Source organism: Zootoca vivipara, chromosome 6 (genome assembly GCF_963506605.1).
Source record: "Zootoca vivipara chromosome 6, rZooViv1.1, whole genome shotgun sequence".
Lineage (NCBI taxonomy): Eukaryota > Metazoa > Chordata > Lepidosauria > Squamata > Lacertidae > Zootoca > Zootoca vivipara.
In genome coordinates, this window is record NC_083281.1 from 11,952,493 (window position 1) to 11,973,314 (window position 20,822).

General features: G+C 49.1%; 1 protein-coding gene across 9 annotated transcripts in view; it reads right to left on the bottom strand.

Moving 5' to 3' along the window:
* Positions 1-4,421: 4,421 nt before the first annotated feature.
* The window catches only part of SLC25A42 (solute carrier family 25 member 42), a 29,845-nt gene continuing 13,444 nt past the window's right edge, over positions 4,422-20,822 (bottom strand). For all 9 annotated transcript variants that reach the window (XM_060275421.1, XM_035118559.2, XM_060275422.1 and 6 more), the window contains 7 exons: positions 15,255-15,380; positions 14,239-14,350; positions 10,165-10,190; positions 8,691-8,857; positions 7,983-8,099; positions 5,778-5,929; positions 4,422-4,875 (listed from right to left, as the gene is read on the bottom strand). In XM_060275421.1, the coding sequence (XP_060131404.1) occupies positions 4,550-4,875; positions 5,778-5,929; positions 7,983-8,099; positions 8,691-8,857; positions 10,165-10,190; positions 14,239-14,350; positions 15,255-15,341 (987 nt within the window). In that variant the 5' untranslated portion in view covers positions 15,342-15,380 and the 3' untranslated portion in view covers positions 4,422-4,549. The remainder of the gene's footprint in view (positions 4,876-5,777; positions 5,930-7,982; positions 8,100-8,690; positions 8,858-10,164; positions 10,191-14,238; positions 14,351-15,254; positions 15,381-20,822) is intronic.

A 20,822-nucleotide genomic window follows, 5' to 3' on the forward strand; every position in this document is an offset into this window, starting at 1 on the left:
TTGTGATGTATTGGTATATCGCAGTGTTGAGCTGGTGATACATCACAATGTTGAAAACCAGATATTGCCCAGCCCCAGAGACTAATATCTGAAGGAAGGGGTGTCCCATGGAAGATGGAGCGAGCTTGTTTTCTCTGTTTTTTTTAGGGGAGGGGGTAGGACCCGAACCAATCAGGTCAAATGACGAGAAAAGAGATTCTGACTAAACATCAGGAAGAACTTTCTGACAGTAAGAGGAGTTTGACAGTGGGAAGGGAATCCCCTGGAAGGTGGGGGGGGGCACTCCTTCATTGCAGGATTGCCCCCTGCCTGGCATTATTTAGCTGCAATTCCTGCATTGCAGCGGGCTGGACTAGATGACCCTCAGAGGTCCCTTTCAACTCTGCAGCTCTACAAAAACAGGTCCGCCCCAGCACCTACAACAAGAATTGAGAGGGGGCGGCCGTTGGGTGGGAGAAGCAAAGGCGGTCGTTCGAGAGACAGAGCAGCCACACACAAGCCTCGATAAATCATCTCTTTATTATTAAATATACATCATTTCTTGGCACAGATCTTTGTACAAGTTATGTCACTATAGACACACGTTTGTGTGTGTATGTATATATATATATATATAAAACAAAAGGATCAAAAATCCACACACGCACAGGACCCTCGGGAGGCAACCAGGCATAGGCAACCTTGGCTCTCCAGATGTTTTGGAACTACAACCCCCATGATCCCTGACCACTGGCCCTGTTAGCTAGGGATCATGGGAGCTGTAGTTCCAAAACATCTGGAGAGCCAAGGTTGCCTCTGCCTGCATCAGACGCACTCGCTTCGAGAGACACAAAGGCAGCATTTGACAACGGACCGCACAAACACTCCTGCATAGAGTTACCCACCTTCCCTGCAAAAAGCCATCCTGGTTAATACATTATCATGACGAGAGGGAGGAGGAGAGGGGGGATTGGCTGGGGACACTGTTTGCAGACTCGCTATTCTGGGGACCTGCCCGGAAAAAGTACTCACCAGGGATCACCAGTGGCAGACAAAGGCCCCCGGATAGCTTTTTGACCCTCGCTATCAATTTGTACCCCATAGTATCAAGAATGATGAGCTGGGGGAGTGTTGGCCCCTGCCCCTTGTGAAGCGAGCAACAGATTCTTGGATCCCTTCCCTGGAATGGGGAATGAGTGCCCCCATGGCGGAAGGTCTCGGTTCTTAGGGAGGGGTGGTGTTTAAAGCACCGCATTTCCAGCAGCCGGGAATGAAGGGCAACTGCAACACAGCTGGAAAAGGCTCTCTCGGATCCCAGCTCCGTTGTGCATCAATTCAAGTGCTGCAATTACGACTTCTCCTACCTGCCAAAGAAACGCCACCCTTGGGTGCTGGGGAGCAGGGCGGCAGCGAGCATCTGTGTCCCTCCAGGTGCCCAACTGATGGGGGCTAGAAAGGTGCAGATACCCCCACCCATGTCGCCGTAGCACCATCTTGAAGCCAGAGAGCAGCCAACCTCTGCTGGTACAGGGACCCCCGGAAATGACCTCTGCCCCCTCTATGTTATGAGGAACACTGGTAGGAAGGGGAGCTAGGTCAGTGTTTCCCCAACTTGGGTCTCCGGCTGTTTTTGGACTACAGTTCCCATCGTCCCTGACCACTGGTCCTGCTAGCTCAGGATGATGGGACTTGTAGTCCAAAAACAGCCGGAGACCCAAGCTGGGGAAAACCCTGGGCTAGATTCTAGGGAGGGGAAAGCTCTCTGGGATCGCTGCTTTGGAAAATCTGGTTCTCTGCAGGCTGGGGCAAGGGGTTGGCGGGGGGGGGGGTCTGTATGTATAACCCACAGCCCAGAGAAGCCCAGGAAAGATTCTCTAGCCGTCTGACGCCCATCTTGGGGTAGGGAGACCTCACACCAAGGCCGGCAGGATGGCTTTCACCGATTAAACTGCTCCTTGCCAACTTTGTAATTTGCAAAAATAAACCCAGCCCCACAGCTCAAAGCTATCAGGAAGGGGGGAATATGGCCGACTGGGAAGGGGATGGTGCGATTGTGGGTCAGGAAGGGAGATGGGATGGGGAGATGCTCAGGTCTTCGCTTCTGGAGTCTGGTTGGTGGCAGAAACTCAAAAGGGAGAGGGAAGAAAAGGTCACCCCAAGTACTCAAAACCTTGCAGGAAGCTATGTCACTGGACTACCAATCCCATCAGCCCTGATTGTTGGTCCGAGATGGCAGGGGATTATGGGAGTTGTAGTCCAGCCATCAAAAGACACTAGCTTGCAGCCTCTTAAACGCGAAAAAGGAAAGTCATCTTCCCCAGGCTTCTTGTTCTATTCTTACCTTACGGTGTTAGGATGTGCAGGCAGATGTTTAAAAGGAAGTACCCCAGACTCCGAAGGAAGGAGCAACTCGAGACTTAGCACATCAGCAAGCCACCTTCTTTGAGTTGGCAATCTATCTTCAAAATATATCTATATATATGCTCCCAAGATCTGGGTTTGACACAGTGAGATGAGCATTATCTCGCTGGCGCCTGCCGTCCCTGTGGAATTCTCTCCCCCCGACAAAAGCGAAACCCGCTGAGCCACAATTGCGATCCATCACAACTGCTGATGGCACGGAGAATTAGAAAAATGAGAATTGGGGAAACAGGGTGTGTGTGTGTAGACCAGGGTTTCCCAAACTAGGGTCTCCAGCTGTTTAGGGACTACAACTGCCACCCCACCCCCCAGCTAACAGGACCAGTGGTTAGGGATGATGGGAATTGTAGTCCCCAAGCAGCTGGAGTTTGGAAACCCTGTGTAGGTTCTGCTCTGCCGGTGGTAGTGCATCTTTTCCAGAATGTGCAAAACACTCCAACCTGCATAACCAGAGTCTTGGGGGCCGGGGGGGGGGGGTACATGAACTGAGCTTCCTGTTTAGGACATGCATCACCCCGTTCAATCTATTTTCATACCGGGGAGGTAAAAGCTCTTGAGGTTTGCATCTGGTGGTGGTGGGTGAATCCAAGGTGCGGTTTTGTCGAAGGCAGGCACTGTGCTTGCTAAGGGTTAGGAAGCAGTACGGGGAAGCGACGGGCAGGTGACAGAGAGGGAGAGATTAGCAGGGTTAATTGAGCATGGTTTCCAGGAAAAGGGCTGGGTCAACATCTGGAGGGACACAGGATCGCTGCGCTGTTCTAGGAGAGTGGGGAGTGCCTGAGCTCGTACACGGCGAGAGACCCAGGACTCTCTGGCAAAACACCCACTCCTCTTCCCAGGAGGAGACCTGCAAAATGCCTTCTCCGATCTGACTCCTCTCTAGATGTTCGAGGCACCTGGCTCTCATCCTCACCATCCCTGGCTGCTGGAAGTTCAGCAACATACGGAAGTCCATTTTTAGTTGTCATCCCTGACCGTCGGGATGAAAGTTTCCCCATCTCTCCAATCTGAGACGAGGCATCTATGATTCTATGATCTCCCGCTCTGGGCTAGGAATGCCTCTTCTAAAGAGTCCTTATTCCTGCCATCTTTTCCTTGCAGTGGGGAATCCTGCTTCTCAGAGCACGGGTGGGAAACATCTGTGGGGCCCTGCAGAAGTTGCTGGATCTCCCCGTGGGGCCAGGGAGGGACCCACTTTCAATACTGACATTTAATACTGGAGGGGGGAGCCCTGCTAAAAAGCAGAGACAATTCGGAGGAGCAAAGGTTAGCTCGACCGGATGCCATCTTCCGAAGCTGGAGCTCTGAAATATGTGTGCATATCTAAATACAGATCATTAAAATAGTCTCTGAAACGCAAGGAAAGAAGGCTGCAACATCCCAAACTTCTGGTCCCATCTCGGAACCAGGAGCTGCCCGGATTGCAGCAGCGAGAGAATTCAAGATTGCACTGCGGCCTCTCTGCCTTGGACAAACCCCAAGGAAAGGAAAGAATCAAGTCTTTGGTTGTTTTTTTCTCCCCGGGGGCCGGTTGGCCCTCTTCCAGGAGGTTTTGGGGCAGAATTTTAAAAGCATTTGAAGTAGGAAGAGGGGAGATGAAGGGCCCCATTTTCCAGGTATTGGAAAACAAACCATTTGCTGGAAGGAGGGGGGGAGACCGTAGGGGGCGGAAACCACAAGACAGACACACCCCACGTGTTAAACATACAGATAAGTTCGGCTTCCTACAAAATAAAGGGTGCAGGAGACTTAGAGGCAGGAGATGTAACGGGACTGTGTCGCCATGGTTTAGAACGACGAGGCAAAATCGAGTAAATAGCACGTCTGCAGCCTTCTGGAAGGACCCCTTGCCTGCTGCCCAAATCCAAGCAGAATTCAGAGGAATTTCAACCACTTCGGTAGGAAAAGGAGAGGGAAAGCAAGAAAACAACACCAGCAAAGACGCGGCGGCTTCTCTTTCACAAACGCAAGCTCGGGGAAGCAGGGGGCAGGATGCTGCAGTCGCGGGGACCTAACGGAGATTGCCCTGGATTACTCAGCTCTGCCACGAGAACCCTCTGGCTCGGGGAGGGAGGGAGGGGAGGAGGAAGAGGATGCCTGCCCACGTTTCCACCAACATTTGTACCAACCGCCAGCCACCGGCCGGCCACTACCTCTCCACGTTCACCCCTCGCTCCCACTTCCGGAGGAGGATCTGCGTGAGGTCGAAGGTCGTGAAGCTGATCCCCACGGCGATGGGGCCCTTGACCCAGTTCATGCTGAGTCCCTTGTAGAGGCCGCGGACGAGTCCTTCCTCCCGGATGATGTCCCGCATAGTGCGCAGGATGGAGCCGTAGATGTGGCCCATCACCCCAGCCGTCTGCATCCGCCGCCGCACAACGTCCAGCGGGTAGGAGGCGGACTGCCCGATCAGGCCGGCGCAGGCCCCGAAGACGAGCCGCTCCGTGGGGTGGGGCTGCGTCCTGCCGCTGCGCTCTGGAGGAAGAGGAAACGCTGGTGGGCAACTGTGGAGGGACAGCGCAAACAGGTCTCCCTCTCTCCCTTCCGCCACGAGGGCCTCAGGACCCCCAGAGTGCAAAGCCCTTAGTGCAACAGCAACTCTCCCCAGTCGCAATTGCCAGGAACCAGGAGGTAGGCTGCCTCCAAACAGTGGAGGGAGTGCACAGCCATCCGGGTGGCATGGATTTGTTACGAGGCAGAGGAATGGTGGGAGGAACCAGCTGGGGGACCCCCAAGGGAGGGAGGCTCAGAGCCCAGGGAGCTGCAGTGGGGCGATGATGAGTGACCGGGGGGAGAAGACTGGGAGGCGGAGGAGGAGGTGTCAGAAGCGGAAGAGGCAACAAGGCTTGGTGAGCAGGGAGAGTCTGTGGCAGAGAGAAGTCCAGAATCGGAGGCAGAAGCTGAAGCAGGAGAGGAAGCAGGCCAAGAGGCAGAGCCCCCTCCTGCTGCAACAAACTCCCCTCCCCCTGGTCTCCCAGAACCAGGAGAGGCACGAAAAGGGTGGGGGAGAAGTTGGCTGCATGCAGGTGCGTTCTTCGATTGTTTGGGGGAAATCCTGGAGGGACTTGGATGGAGGTGGGGAGGCAGGGACCTTCAGTCTCAGCAGCTGCTTCAGGTGGGGGGCAAGACCTACTGGGCGTGAGCTGCTGTGCTCCTTAGGCCTGACACTCCTGTTCAGATCATGTCCTTGCTAATAAAGAGTTAACTCCCAATTGTATGGTGTGATTTACTGCCGGCTCACCTCTGAGACGTGGCTAGTAGCCACTGCTCTTCCATGGATTGGCCTAATCTTAAAAGCCATTCCTAAGAGTCCATCTTCAGGATGATGCCCAAAGGAGCTCCCATCAAGCCTGGCATCCTGGCCCCACTGCTTTTACCTGCGTGAAACTTCTTCAGGGTCTCGTAGGTGAAGAAGCTCAGCCCAGCATATGGAATCACCCCCAGGATGGTGGGGGCAAAGCCCCGGTAGAGGGTCTTCAACCCTTCCTCCCGGGATATCCGAATGAAGACATGGACAATGTTGCTGTACCTGCCGGGAGAGCGGAGCAAGGGAAATCATGCCTTGTTATCATGCCTCTCGAGCAACAAGCCTTGTTGGCTACCAAAGGGTGTGGCCTGCCACACCGGTGCGGCAGGAGAGGGCGGCAGGAGTGGCCAGACGATTCGGAGACAATCAAAGGAACCTTAGAACATTTCAGTGTAGTATAGCCTAACATCTGTGGGGTTGATTTAGGGAAGTGGCGTGGCATACCCGCCAATCCTCTAGGATTAGGAAGAGTAATACTGGCAAGCCAGTACAGTGACCGGTCAGGAGGTGAAGGTATGGGTCAGCTGTACTGGGAGAGGCTTGATGAATCTGGAGAGAGTAGGATAGAACTGGTTGGTACAGGCTTGACAGGGGAAGACCGGGATGGGTCAAATTAGGGTTAGGAAGAAACAATGGAAACAGGTAGAGTGCTTGGAAAAGTACTCGAGATCACAGGATTAGAAGGAGGGGGGTGTTTGATGAGTGAGACATGTGACAGGTACATGATGTGAGGGATGTGCAGTCCACCACTTCCTCTATGGCGGAAAGTTTGGGGTGTTGGCAGGAAGTGACCCGTACATGTTTATGCATGAAATTTGCTCTGTGATTGGCTGGAAGTTACATCGTGAGTTAATGTTTACCTGTCAAAGCTGCTGCTAATAAATACAGGCTCCCGAGCTCCGTCTTTGTGGAACTCAGCCTTGTCTCATTTCCTTATTGGATTTAACCGTTTACTGCAAACATCGTATCGAGATTTTTAAAAATCTGAATACTCAGGGTGGGCTCCCTTGCCAAAGCTTCGACATTCTCTCCCCCCCCCAAGCCATAAGAGAGACAACACACAAACACACCAAGGGCCCATATCACAACTTAACTATTTTGGGCACCCGATGACACCTGGTGTGGAGACCGAGAAGGACCCAGGCTATTTTAGACGCTGGACAACAGCCATGTGGGGCGTTGGAGGAGGGGAAGAGGAACACTGAACAAAACACTGAGAGGAAAAGCCAGCGGTTGTTGGGCAAAAGGCCCCTTCATTAGAGGGGCTTGGACTAGATGGGCCTCGGGGATCCCTCCCAACACCACCGTTCTAGGATTCTACTTCTCAAGCCAGGGCTGGTCAGTTCCATGCACCGAAGGGTGGGCTGACTGGTACTTTTAAAGCAGGGAGGAGATCAGGAGTGTGCGTTTCCTTTCGGGTAGGATGTATGGCAATTCATGGGGGGCACCCACAGATAGCCCTTCGCTTTGGTACCAGAGACCACGTTTCAGCCGGAGGGAGCGCCTTCTCTGCACAGAACCGCTCATTTATTGAGATCTGCAGGTCAAATCCTGCCTGGTTGTGTTGCAGGCACATTAATATGTCTTGCAACAATCCCACGAGAGGAAAACCTTGTTTGCTGAGATCCCCACCCCCCAAAAGAAGACTTAGGAACCCACGTCAACCTTATCGGCCTCTGTAAAAAAACCTGTCTTTGTCATCCAGCGTTTCATCCCCTGGTGATTTAGCCTTTTGCTACAGTTGGGGTCGATGGAGAAAATAATAATTTCATGAAACTGTGTCGTTTTGGTATTCCGTTTTCGTTTGAGCCTCTAGCCCAGGCATCCCCCAAACTTCGGCCCTCCAGATGTTTTGGACTACAATTCCCATCATCCCTGACCACTGGTCCTGTTACCTAGGGATCATGGGAGCTGTAGGCCAAAACATCTGGAGGGCCGCAGTTTGGGGGTGCCTGCTCTAGCCCATCTAAACCCAACAGGCCTGTGCCTGCCTACCTTTTTACAGTGCAAATCTAGCTGCTTTGAGGTGTTGCTTTTAGGCAGTGGCGGGGGAAGAGAAGTGCACCGCCCCTGGCAGCGCGATCCCGGTGGGGTGCCATTGCAGCTCCTCCCCCGCCCGCGCTGGGCGCCACGCCCCCAGGACGTGCGCCAGCCCCGCCCCCGCCTGCTCTCCGCTCCCCCCCTCCCGGTGCCAGAGCATGAAGCTCTGCCACTGCTTTGAGGTACTCCCATCCCACCCAAAAATCCCACAGGAGCATCCGCAGCGCCAACTCACATTTCCTTTGGCGTGACGGCCATCCGGGCGCGGACCAGGTCCAGGGGGTACGTCAACATGGCAGCCGTCGTGCCCGCGAGCGACCCAGCTATGAACCTGGGCAATGGGGTAAGTGCCCTGGAAGCAGAAAGGAGAAAGAGAGGCTCCGGCAGCTGAACAAAACTGGTTTACAGTTCCACTGTGGGCAGGGAAGGATCGGGTTTTTTTAGGGAAAGTTTCCTGGTGGATCATAGAATTGAAGCATTGGATGAGACCCTAAGAGGCATCTAGCCCAACCCCCTGCGATGCAGGAATATGATGCAGCTGTCCCACAGGGGGACTGAACCTGCAACCTTGGCATTATGCTCTCACCAACTGGCCTATCATGAACACTGAAACTATTCAAACCAAGTGCTAAGTGCTCATTCCCAGTGGGGTCTTACTCCATGAAAATCTGTTGCTGAAACTGAAAATCTCCATCTTCCCACAGCCATCTAAGTCCCTTCCTATCCAGGGCTTTCCCCCAAGCAATTGGAGACTGTGCCAGTGTGAAGGCAACCTCTTCTCCGCCTTTTCATGCCTCTCCTAGTCCTGGGAGACAAGGGGGGAGAGGGAGCTTGTCACAGCAGGAGAGGGAGACCCCCGTGACTCTTCACCCGCTGGACTGACCAAGGCCTGAGGTTCCCCAACCCTGTTGCAGAAGACCCCCCAACCCCAGCAGCCACTTACTTCCCCTGGAAGCCGTAGTAACTGCCCAGGATCTGCTTGTACTCCTCGTGGGCGCAAAACTGGATGGCGGCATAAGGGATCACGCGGACCATGGTGGCAGAGTTCCCCCGCCAGAGGCTGAAGAAGCCCTCGTGGAGGTAGGTGCGGTAGATCAGGCGGTAAGCCTCCTAAGGAGAGCGGAAGCAGAGTTATTGGAAAAGAGAGACCGAGAGAGGCGGAGCGCATAATCTGAACCAGGGGCTCTTGGTTTGCCTCGCTTTTGACAAACCACAAACTGTAATCCCAAAAAGGAGGTTTTGTTCCAGAGGTGGGGTGTGCTGCTGCTGCTGGCGTCTGTCTGCCTCAAGAGACAATGGAGTGTGCTTCTGGGGGTGAAGCCGAACTGCTGGGTTTGCAGCACTCAAGTGCCCTCCCCGGGACACAGGGGAGGTCCTGGGTTACCCAGACGACAAGACGCCCCTCTTGGGCTCACTGAGGGGGTCCAAAGGAAAGCAGAGCAAGACGTTTGGCACCAGCTTGGCTGCAGGAGTTGCCGGAAGGAGGCATACAAGGCGCCATCCAACCGCCTTAGGGACTCCCCTCAAGATTTGTGTAGCCTTTTCTTCTCCCAAAGATGTCCCACAAGGACCAGCGTCTTCTTTCTCCTAGATAGGCTCCCTTCCCAGGTGGGTGGGCCCACCTGCCCCTCACTTCCCTCTACAGAAACTGCCTTCTTGGCCATTGGATCCCCTCTTAGTCTTGTCCACTCCATCCGCTGGAGCCTGGCTTCGCATGCAGGGGAGGTCCCTGACTCACTGAGGGTTTGAGACCCATCGGCTCCCCTCACCTGGTTTGGCCGGCCAGTTGAAGCCGTTCCTGGGATTGTGGCGACTGTCGCCTGCTGGCAGTACCTAGCAGCTGCAGGTGAGAGCTGACTGCAGGGTGGGGCCAGAGGTGGACCAACTGCCCCTGAAAAAGCACGACGTGTCCCCCACCAGAGAGACTGCCCTCCCCTAACACCCCAGCAGGTAAAGGGACCCCTGACCATTATGTCCAGTTGTGACCGACTCTGGGGTTGTGGCGCTCATCTCATGTTATTGGCCGAGGGAGCCGGCGTATGGCTTACAGGTCATGTGGCTAGCATGACTAAGCCGCTTCTGGCAAATCAGAGCAGCACACGCAAACGCCGTTTACCTTTCCGCTTTACCTACCTATTTATCTACTTGCACTTTGTGCTTTCGAACTGCTAGGTTGGCAGGAGCAGGGACCGAGCAACGGGAGCTCACTCCGCTGCGGGGATTCGAACCACCGACCTTCTGATCGGCAAGCCCTAGGCTCTGTGGTTTAACCCACAGCGCCACCCGCGTCCCTAACCTGTATACAGGGGGTGTACAGGTTAACAATCTGGGAGCAGGCGACTTTATTAAGTGAAAACCCAAAGCTGCTCAGCTAAGCAACAGAGCAAAGAAAGGAGGGTTGTGCTTTTAAGTCTTACCTTGGCAGAAAACCGATTTGATGATACTGAAAGAGAAAAGCAGACAAATTAAAAGCAAGCATGCTTTGACTCATTTGCAGGTACAAATCAGTTCATCTGCTAACACTCATGGATCAATGAACTAGGATTTCTCTAAAAATCAAATAAGAGCCCTAACTATTTCTTTCAAAGCTCTTTATCAATACTGGAGCCTAGAAGGATTTGAAGATCAGCCGCATTCTCTTGTGATTTATACTTCAAACAAAAAAGCCACCAGAATTCTCCCCTGCTTTCCCAGTTTCCCCCACCCCATATAGCTGTATTGGTTATCTCTTGGGCAATTTGCAAACACCCCAAAACAATTCTCTCTCTCTCTCCCCCCCCCCAATCTCAGTTTGCCTGCTCCCGATTATCCCAGCCGGGAGATAAGCCAGTCCAAAGACAAGCAAACAAACCCTGAAACGAGGCAAATCTCTTTCCAGCAATAACTCATTGGAAGATTAATCCTCAAAACAGAAATATATATATATATATATAGAGAGAGAGAGAGGGAGGGGGGAGAGCTTTTAATCTGAGCTGCAAACCAGGCTTTAAGTTGGGGGGGGGGGTTCTCTGCCCTGTCGATGGGAGTTGAAAGTCCACAGCATTAAAAACAGGATTGTCCACCTAATTAAGTTTTCCCTGCAGGGACCCAAGTGGCACAGTGGGTTAAACCACAGAGTCTAGGGCTTGCTGATCAGAAGGTCGGCGGTTCGAATCCCTGCAACGGGGTGAGCTTCCCAGCTCCTGCCCACCTAGCAGTTTGAAAGCACATCAAAGTGCAAGTAGATAAATAGGGACCGCTCCGGCGGGAAGGTAAACGGCATTTCTGTGCGCTGCTCTGGTTCGCCAGAAGCAGCTTTGTCATGCTGGCCACATGACCTGGAAGCTGTCTGTGGACAAACGCCGGCTCCCTCAGCCTATAGAGCGAGATGAGCGCCGCAACCCCAGAGTCAGACACAACTGGACCTGATGGTCAGGGGCCCCTTTACCTTTACCTATATAATATGTATTAAATTTCCACAAATTTAACACAAAATTCCAACACATATTAAATTTTTCTTCGGTTTTATCAACTTCCCATCCCATTGTCTGCTGTGCTTTTTTCTCATTGCTGGACCCAATCTTCACTCCCTTATATCATAACCATAATACAATAGTCACTAATTATTTCTTGTTGCTCATAGCTCAAATCCTGCTCGTGAATTCATCGTATCAAAATATTTCTTTAAATACGGTAGTCCAAAAAAGACCTTCCCATTCTTCCAAGAAACAGCCATCATTATGTGCTCTTATTTTAGCTGATTGATTGATCAATCGATTTCCCTCTGATCTCAGGGCAGTTCACAACATGAAACCACAATATACAAAACACAAAATGAAAGTAAGAACAAACCAATAATTCTCCCCCCCCCCAATGACGTTGTGTAGGCCAGTGTTTCCCAACAGGTGGTCCGCGGACCCCCAGGGGTCCGCGAGCTATGCCAGAGGGGTCCGCAACTTGGCAGAGCCAGAATGGAGGGGCGCTGGCCAGCCTGCCCGCCACCCGCCGCCCAGTGCTCCCCGCGGCTTTGTACAAGTGAGGATAGCAGGTTTTTGCCCTGCTTCACGGCGGCAGCGCCCGTTGGCGAGCTTGGCTTTCGTGCGCTTTTTCTCCCCTCACGAGGCGGAGCAAAGAGAAGCTGAATGAGGCGGAGGCGGAAAGGCTCTTCCCTCCTTTCCACCTCCGCCTCATTCAGCTTCTCTTTGCTCCGCCTCGTGAGGGGAGAAAAAGCGCACGAAAGCCAAGCTCGCCAACGGGCGCTGCCGCCCTGAAGCAGGGCAAAAATCTGCTGTCATGGCCGGGTCGCTGGGCGCCCGCCTCGCCCGGAGCCGCTTTTTCGGCGGCTTCGTGTGCGGGGCGGCGCTGGGAGCCGCGGCCTCCGCACTGACTGACCGCAAACCCCTCGGGGAGCCCCGTCTCCCACCTGCGTCCCTGCAGAGCTCCGTGGCCGTCACCGCACCTGGGCAAAACAGCAAACCCTGAGTGACTGAGCTGATTATCACCCTTCCCCAAGGTCAGATCAAAGGCTCATTTAGCCCAGCATACTGTTTTCTACAGGCCAGCGGCTGAAAATGAAATGTTCCTCAAATGCTTACATTTCTCTTCAACACTTAAACTGATTTTTAAAAGATATTTATCTAGACTCCACTTTTAAGTGGGACTCCTGGTGGTCTCCCATTCATATCTATCTATCTTTAGTTAATTTCCCCCCCTTCTATAGCCACTAGAACCCTGTTAGCAATTTCTAAACAAAAAAAAATTTGCACAAATTTACAGTGAATTTGCCTTTCATTAATATGGCATTTTAGGTCCTTAGGAGTCCTGCTAGTTACATTTTACAGCAGGTCTGAAAAAACTGTGCACAAGAGAACAAAGTATTGGTTTCTTTTCTCTCTCTCTCTCTCTCTCTCTCTCTCTTTCTCTCTCTCTCTCTCTCTCTCTGTGTGTGTGTGTGTGTGTTTTAAATCTCTCCCCCATTCTCAGCATCCCTGGGTAGGACAGACATTAACAAAATAACTAAATAAAGCATGCTAATATCCAGCCATTGGTGACCTCTGACCAGTGATGTTGGCAAGCTTCAGAGTTGGGTTGATGAAAAGAACCACCCTCAACAAGTGTTTCATGGTTTTGAATTCAGAATCCCTTTGAATTTTGGCTAGGTGTGCTGAAATGCTTGCGGCGTTCCAACCTGCTTCTGTTCCTCCCCTTTCCCCGAAATGACTGGGAATGGGAATGATGCTCTTTAGGCCTTAAAAGCCTTTAGGCTCAAAGCCTTATGAACAGGGTATTTCCATGGCAAAGGCTCCTTTGTAAGGACCCATATTTTATTTATTTATTTTTATTTTATTCCACCTTTATTTTTTCTAAAAAAGGTCAACAACTCTGGAAAATTGGGGGGGGCGCCAGAAGGTGATCTCGCCTAGGGCGAAAAAAACCCTAGCACCGGCCCTGTCCGCAAGATGCTATTAGAATAAAAAATATATTAAATATATTTCGTATGATAACAGGTTTTTTGTTTTGGCCGCTTCCTGCATGAGCAGAGTCTAGCGCAAAACTAGAATTAGATAGAGGCAGTAGTTCTGCTGTATGCCGTTAGGTGGCGCTTTAAAACACTACTGTTTTGCAAAGAGGCAGCGCGCGCATTCTACTAACGCTCACCTTCCCAAGATGCTTTGCGCGTGTCGGCTTCATTTGTGCGCTACTGCGCAGGTACCCTGTCTTTTTAATTTTAGGATTAGGAATTAATGGGGGTCCTTGTCACAATAGCGGCTCGATGAGGGGTCCTCGAGAAAATTTTGTTGGGAACCCCTGGTGTAGGCTATAGCTCTTATTTATTTTCCTGCTGCCAGTTCTCCCCAGTCTAATGCAACTGGGTGGTTTCCAGCACAGATAAAAACACAATAAAGCATCAAACATTAATAACAACAATTTAACCCAATACAGAAAAGCCGCAATAACTTTAAAACAAACAACTTATATCAAATAAAGCATTCAATACAGTGGTGCCTCGCTAGATGAATTTAATTTGTTCCACGGGTCTTTTCTTATAACGAAAATTTCGTCTAGCGAATCCCATAGGAATGCATTGAAAAAAATTTCGAATTTTTTTTTTGCCCATAGGAATGTATTAATTGAATTTCAATGCATTCCTATGGGAAACCACGATTCGCTAGACGAATTTTTCGTAAAACGAATTTGTCTAGCAAGGCAACCTCCACTAGAAAAAACCTCTTAAGTGGAAATTTTGTTAAGTAGGGCATTCGTTAAGCGAGGCACCACTGTAATCCATTATCTCACAGGAAACAGTAAAATTAAATATCAGCAAATAATAATTACGCAGTTTACACTTATCAGTTACAATATAGAATTACTAAACTATAATCAACAACAATAACGGCAAGTCGCAATTCATAAAATACCACAAAACATAGGAAACCATTTAAACGTTCAACCTGAGAAGCAAGGACACACAACTTATAAAATTATAAAAAGCTGCCCCCTCCCAGAAATACCTTGGAATATGATTTTCGTCCTGTCCAGAGGCGCCACTGCAGTCTTGGCCACAGCGCCGGCAAACGCCCCAGATACCAGGGAGTTGAGGACGCTCTTTCTCTCCTGGGCAGCCTGGAACCGAAAACCAAAGGCAGGTTGGCAAGGAAGCAGCCTGGAGACTCACAAGCCGTAGGCGATCAGGCCTGCCCCTTTCTTTCACACCTTGAGATTGCAAATCTATATGGATTTATGTGGGATTAGTAAATTTGGCTGGTTTAACTGCAAGGCTGTTCTAGCGCAGCATTTGCCAACCTGGTGCCCCCTCCAGATGCTCTGGGCCCTTCATCCCTGAAATTCTCTCCACCTACAATGCCCACCGCCCGTCCACCACGCCCCACCCACCCACTTTGAGACCAGCACTAAACTCTCTTTTATTAGTCGTAACCTTGGTTTTCAAACACCTTGGGAGTCAGACGTTTTGGCTCGCAAATGATCAAAACCCGGAAGTGGTTGTTCCAGTTTTTGAACGTTATTTGGAACCCGAACGTCCGGCGCGACTTTCGCAGCTTCCTGCAGCCAATTGGAAGCCATGGCTTGGTTTCTGAATTTTATGGAAGTTGAACGGACTTCCGGAACAGATTCCATTTGACTTCCAAGGTACCACTGTATTATAGTTTTTTATTAAGTTTTCAGTTTTGCATCCCAAACTAACATCTTACAATCAGGCATAGGCAAACTCGGCCCTCCAGCTGTTTTGGGACTACAATTCCCATCATCCCTGACCACTGGTCCTGTTAGCTAGGGATCTTGGGAGTTGTAGTCCCAAAAACATCTGGAGGGGACGAGTTTGCCTCTGCCTGTATACATTTGATGACTTCCCTCTTTCCCCTTCCACGGCTCATTTAGTTTATCCACCATTCCTGCATTTTACTGTAACCATTTTATTCAGTTCTCCTATCTTACATCTCTCAAGTATTTGTCATCCTGTTGAACTGACCCTCACGCTGCCAGCGTTCTCAGCAAGACCAGCACTCACCTCTGGCAAAATCGGCACGTGGATCTGAGGCTCTACATCTTTCTGCTTGAAACCCACTTGACCTCCTGCTGCTCGACCATTCCCCATACCAGGCTCAGGGGCTGCCTAGGAAAAGAACCAGACCTCCTGAGGAAGAGAAGGGGAGCGGGGAGGAGTTAAGGGCAGCAGCTGAAAACCTAAATCGGATGAACTTGTTAGGAAGTCAAAGAAGTACCCTAATTTAGAACAACAATGACAACGACAAAAGGCTCCCAGGGCAGCCAACAAATTACTCAAGAAAAAGCTTACAATCTAAATAGACACAGCACAAAAAGAAAATGAGCTTGGAGGGAGGAGGAAAGAGGAGAGTTCCTGCACACCCCTCTAACTGGGTTGGCCCCAGCCACTCTGGGCACCTTCTGATGAAATGTTAAAAATGCAGTAAAACACCCAAATTCAAAAACTCCCCTGTACAGGGCTGCCTTCAGGAAGCTGTGCAGTTGTTTATTTCCTTGGCATCTGACGGGAGGGCGTTCCACAAGGAGGGAGCCACTGCCAAAAAGGCCCTCTGACTGCTTCCCTGCAACCTCACTTCTTGCAGTGAAGGAACGCCAGAAGGTCCTCGGAGCTGGACCTCAGCGTCCGGGCAGAACGATGGGGGTGGACACACTCCTTATATGTTTTCATATATATGTGCTTGTGTATTAATGTTTATTTGTGTTTTTTTACAATTCTTTCCCCCCCACCCAATATTTTCAGCTATTTCTATTTAAGCTGTAATCTACCTTGAGTCTCTGTTAGACAAAAAGGCAGGATATTATTATTATTATTATTATTATTATTATTATTATTATTATTCACACAGAGCTGGGTAAGGAACTGACACATCAGTGGATGGCTAGACAGACAGACAGACAGACTTGAAGAAAGAATCATTCTTCTCTTGAACTACTAATTTCACTTTGGGGAAAACAGGCCTGTGGTTACAACACACCCCTCTGCTACCCCCCTCCCCTCCTTCATCCCTTTTCCATCCTAGCTTATTTTTGGCCACGAAAGGATCGCAACAGGAAGCTTCCAGGCCAGAAACGCTCTCTGACATCCCGCTTTCAGCAATGCACAACTGCACAGGGAGAGGAGGAGAGGAGCGGCGGAGTCACCAGAACGAAGCTCAAGGTCGAGAATAAAAAACCAGGGCAGGGACAACACAAATCAGGTTTCAGAGCAGCAGCAGAGCAAAGAGGACCTCACCCCTGCTCTTGGACTAGAGGGATTTCTACTTAGGTTTTTAAAAAAACATGCACACGAACATTTCCATGATTAACGCAGCACATATTATAGACCCTCCAACATTTCTCTGATGAAAATAAGAATCATTACCGAGCACCTTCTCGGTGGTGGCGCCCACCCTGTGGAACATCCTCCCACCAGATGTTAAGGAGATAAACTATTTGACGTTTAGAGGACATCTGAAGGCAGCCCTGTCTAAGGAATTTTTTAATGACTGATGTTTTAATGTACTTTTAATCTTTTGTTGGAAGCCACCAAGAGTGGCTGAGGAAACCCAGCCAGGTGGGCGGGGTATAAATATGTTGTTGTTAAATCAGAATTGGAAGGGAATCCCAAGGGTCATCTAGTCCAACCCGCTGCAAGGAAGAAATCCTTGGATGCCCTATTTCATCATCAACATCATCATCAGTACTTTTCTTCTAGAGTATTTTTGTAAATTCTAATTATCATGAATTATTGTAATACGTAATGTTTTGATTTCGTAAAAAAAAATTTTTTTGGTTAATCTGTTTGGAATTTCAATAAAGTTTATTGAACACACACACACAAAAAAATAGAGAGAAAAACCATGCCAGTACTGCGTACACTTGAGTACCCCCAAAAAAACCCACTGAGCCCGGTTTTTGACTGGGGAGGGCGGGGTATAAATAAAAAATTATTTATTATTATTATTATTATTATGAAATAATAATAATAATAATTTTATTATTTATACCCCACCCATCTGACTGGGCAGCCTCAGCCACTCTGGGCGGCTTCCAAAATGTATAATAAACATAATAGAACATTAAACGTTAAAAAACCTTCAGATGCTTAACTCCTTGGCTAACGAAGCTAAATTCTGGGAGATTCGGGACAGATGGAAGAACAACATATAGTTGCAACACATAGTTAAACTATGGAACTCCTTGCCACAGGAGGCAGTATGACCACCAACCTGGATGGCTTCCAAAGAGGATTGGATTAACTCACAGAGGAATGGCTACTAGCCAATGGGGAATGCTCAGAGGGAGAAATCTTTCTGCATCCCAGATGCAGGAGGGGAGAGGGCTTGGGGGTTCAAATCCTGCTTGCGGGTTTCCCGTCATGGGCCATGGTGAGGAGAGGATGCTGGCCCCTGGGCCTGATCCGGCAGGCTCTCCTTGTGCTGTTTTTTTTTTTTTTACTCACCCGCCCTTCGCCCTCAAGGGCCAGGGCTGCTCACAAGCATCTGTGCCAGCTTTCGAGCACTGGCACGGGAAACCTTTCTATTCCGCCAGGCAGCCTGTGGCAACTTAGTGCCTCTCGGCTTAGCCTACCTCGCAGGGCTGCAGTGGGGATTAAATGAGGAGGGGGAAGAGGAGAACCACATACGTCGCGTTGAGCTCCTTGTGTAGGGCGAAAGGGGGAATGAAATTAATTCCCTGCAACAAAGAACTCAGGCAAAGCAGAAACCAGTACTGATATAGGGTGGTTTTTTTTCCTGCAAACAACAGGCTTACTTGGAATGTCACCGGCTGCCCCACTTACTGAGAAGGGCTGAGGGCGGCAGGCACAATATTTTTCACATTATTATCATCACTCAGAGCTTCAGCTTGAGTGCCTGCCAAGGAGAGACGGCAAGATTATGTGGGTGGGAGTAGTCTGAGCTAACCTCCCGGCTGCTATCTTAATTCTCCCGCTGCAACTTGAGCAGGAGAGATCTTAATCTCAAGCACAGGACATTATGACGCTAGCCAGAGCCGCGCACACAGGGTTAGAAACTCAGATATATCAGCTAATCGCCAATCGGCACTTTAAATCTAGTTGCGTTCACCGTGACAGAATGTCCAGGCACCTTTTGTCTTTTTTGCAATGAACATTATTATTATTAATTTTATTATTATTACTATTAATTATTATAATAAATTATTATTATTATTGTTATTATTATTATTATTATTTTCATTTCTATACAACTTCACATTTTAAAGAAAAAAAATTGCCAAGCAGTTTACAATACATTAAAACACCAAAAAGAACGATTCAGAATAAAACAGCTCAGTTGGTAAAGCATGTGACTCTTAATCACAGGGTTGTGGGCTTGAGCCCCACGTTGGGCAAAATATTCCTTTTGTTCCTGTGTGATGTTTTACAATACTTTTATATATGTTGGAAGCCACTCAGAGTGGCTGGGGCAACCCAGTCAGATGGGTGCGTTATAACAACAACAACAACAACAACAACAACAACAGCTGTTTTATTACAGAAAAATTTCAGGAACAGACTGGAAAGAGAAGTTGCTGAATTGGAACTCATTACCAAGCTTAAAACCATGGAGCCACCTGGGATGAATAAAGACATTGGATTCTTATCTTATTATGCATGATCAAGCTTTCTTTAGCGCCTCAGCCCTTGCTTTTTTCCCCCAGGACCAATTGCAGTCATCAGCAGTCGTTAACAGCCATCTACAGGTTTACCACTCCCATCAGCCCATCACCCATTCCCATCACCCCCACCCCCCACCCTCTGAATATACATAAGGGTTTGGTGGATTCTGTTTCAGTGTATCTGACGAAGTGTGCATGCACACGAAAGCTCATACCAAAATAAAAACTTAGTTGGTCTTTAAGGTGCTACTGAAGGAATTTTTTTATTTAACAACAACTATGTATTATTATTATTATTATTATTATTATTATTATTATTATTCTAGATGACCCTCATGGACGCTATGATTCTATGATTCCTACAATGAAACTCATGCTTCAAGGAAAAGATTTCAGATCCTTCTCTAAGGGACACTTTGCTTACCCCATATTTATTTGCCTACTTAACTCTGGGAAGCCAGTGGGGTGTAGTGGTTAGAGTGTCGGACAAGGACCTGGGAGATCAGGGTTCAAATCCCCACTCTGCCCTGAAGCTCCCTGGGTGACCTTGTGAGTCAGTTCATAGCCTCTTAACTTCCCTCCCTGAGGAGGGGGGTGAACCATGTACTCCTTTGAGGAAAAGTTGGGAGATAAAATGCAGTACAGTGGTACCTCGGTTTAAGTACACAATTGGTTCCAGAAGTCCGTACTTAACCTGAAGCGAACTTAACCTGCAGCGAACTTTCCCATTGAAAGTAAGGGAAAGTGGATTAATCCGTTCCAGACGGGTCTGCAGAGTACTTAAACTGAAAGTACTCAAACCGAAGCGTACTTAAACCGAGGTATGACTGTAAATATGCTGACCTGCTTAAGAAAGTCGGAGGGGCCAGCCCGAGGGAGAAGTTGGGTGCCAAATTGACTCCCTGAGATCTCCACAGGGTCACAATTGGACCCAAGCCAGCCGCAAAATGTGCCTGTTGCCAGGGGGATTTTGTGTTTTTTTATAATAATTTTTATTAATTTTTACAGATATTTTAAACATAACATTCAACTTATATATAATATAAAAAACATTTGGCCACAACACCCTGAGACTTCTGTCCTCCTCGACTAATGGTTTTCCCACTTATTATCTAATACTGCATTTTGGGATTATAATTATTACTATGGTGACAGCAGTCACGAAATTAAAGATGCCTGCTTCTTGGGAGAAAAGCAATGACAAACCTAGGCAGCATCTTAAAAAGCAGAGACATCACCTTGCCGACAAAGATCCATATAGTTAAAGCTATGGTTTTCCCAGTAGTGATGTATGGAAGTGAGAGCTGGACCATAAAGAAGGCTGATCGCTGAAGAATTGATGCTTTTGAATTATGGTGCTGGAGGAGAGTCCCATGGACTGCAAGAAGATCAAACCTATCCATTCTGAAAGAATAAAAATAAAAAATCCTTCCAGTAGCACCTTAGAGACCAACTAAGTTTGTCATAGGTATGAGCTTTCGTGTATCTGAAGAAGTGTGCATGCACACGAAAGCTCATACCTATGACAAACTTAGTTGGTCTCTAAGGTGCTACTGGAAGGATTTTTTATTTTTATTCATTCTGAAAGAAATCAGCCCTGAGTGTTCACTGGAAGGACACATCCTGAAGCTGAGGCTCCAATACTTTGGCCACCTCATGAGAAGAGAAGACTCCCTGGAAAAGACCCCAATGTTGGGAAAGATGGAGGGCACTAGGAGAAGGGGACGACAGAGGACGAGGTGGTTGGACAGTGTTCTCGAAGCTACAAACATGAGTTTGACCAAACTGCGGGAAGCAGTCGAAGACAGGAGTGCCTGGCATGCTATGGTCCATGGGGTCACGAAGAGTCGGACACGACTAAACAACAACAACAACATTAAATCCTAATCATAGATCAACAATTTTTAAATAATACTTTGCAATAATTGATAAAGTCCACCTTGCAAAACTT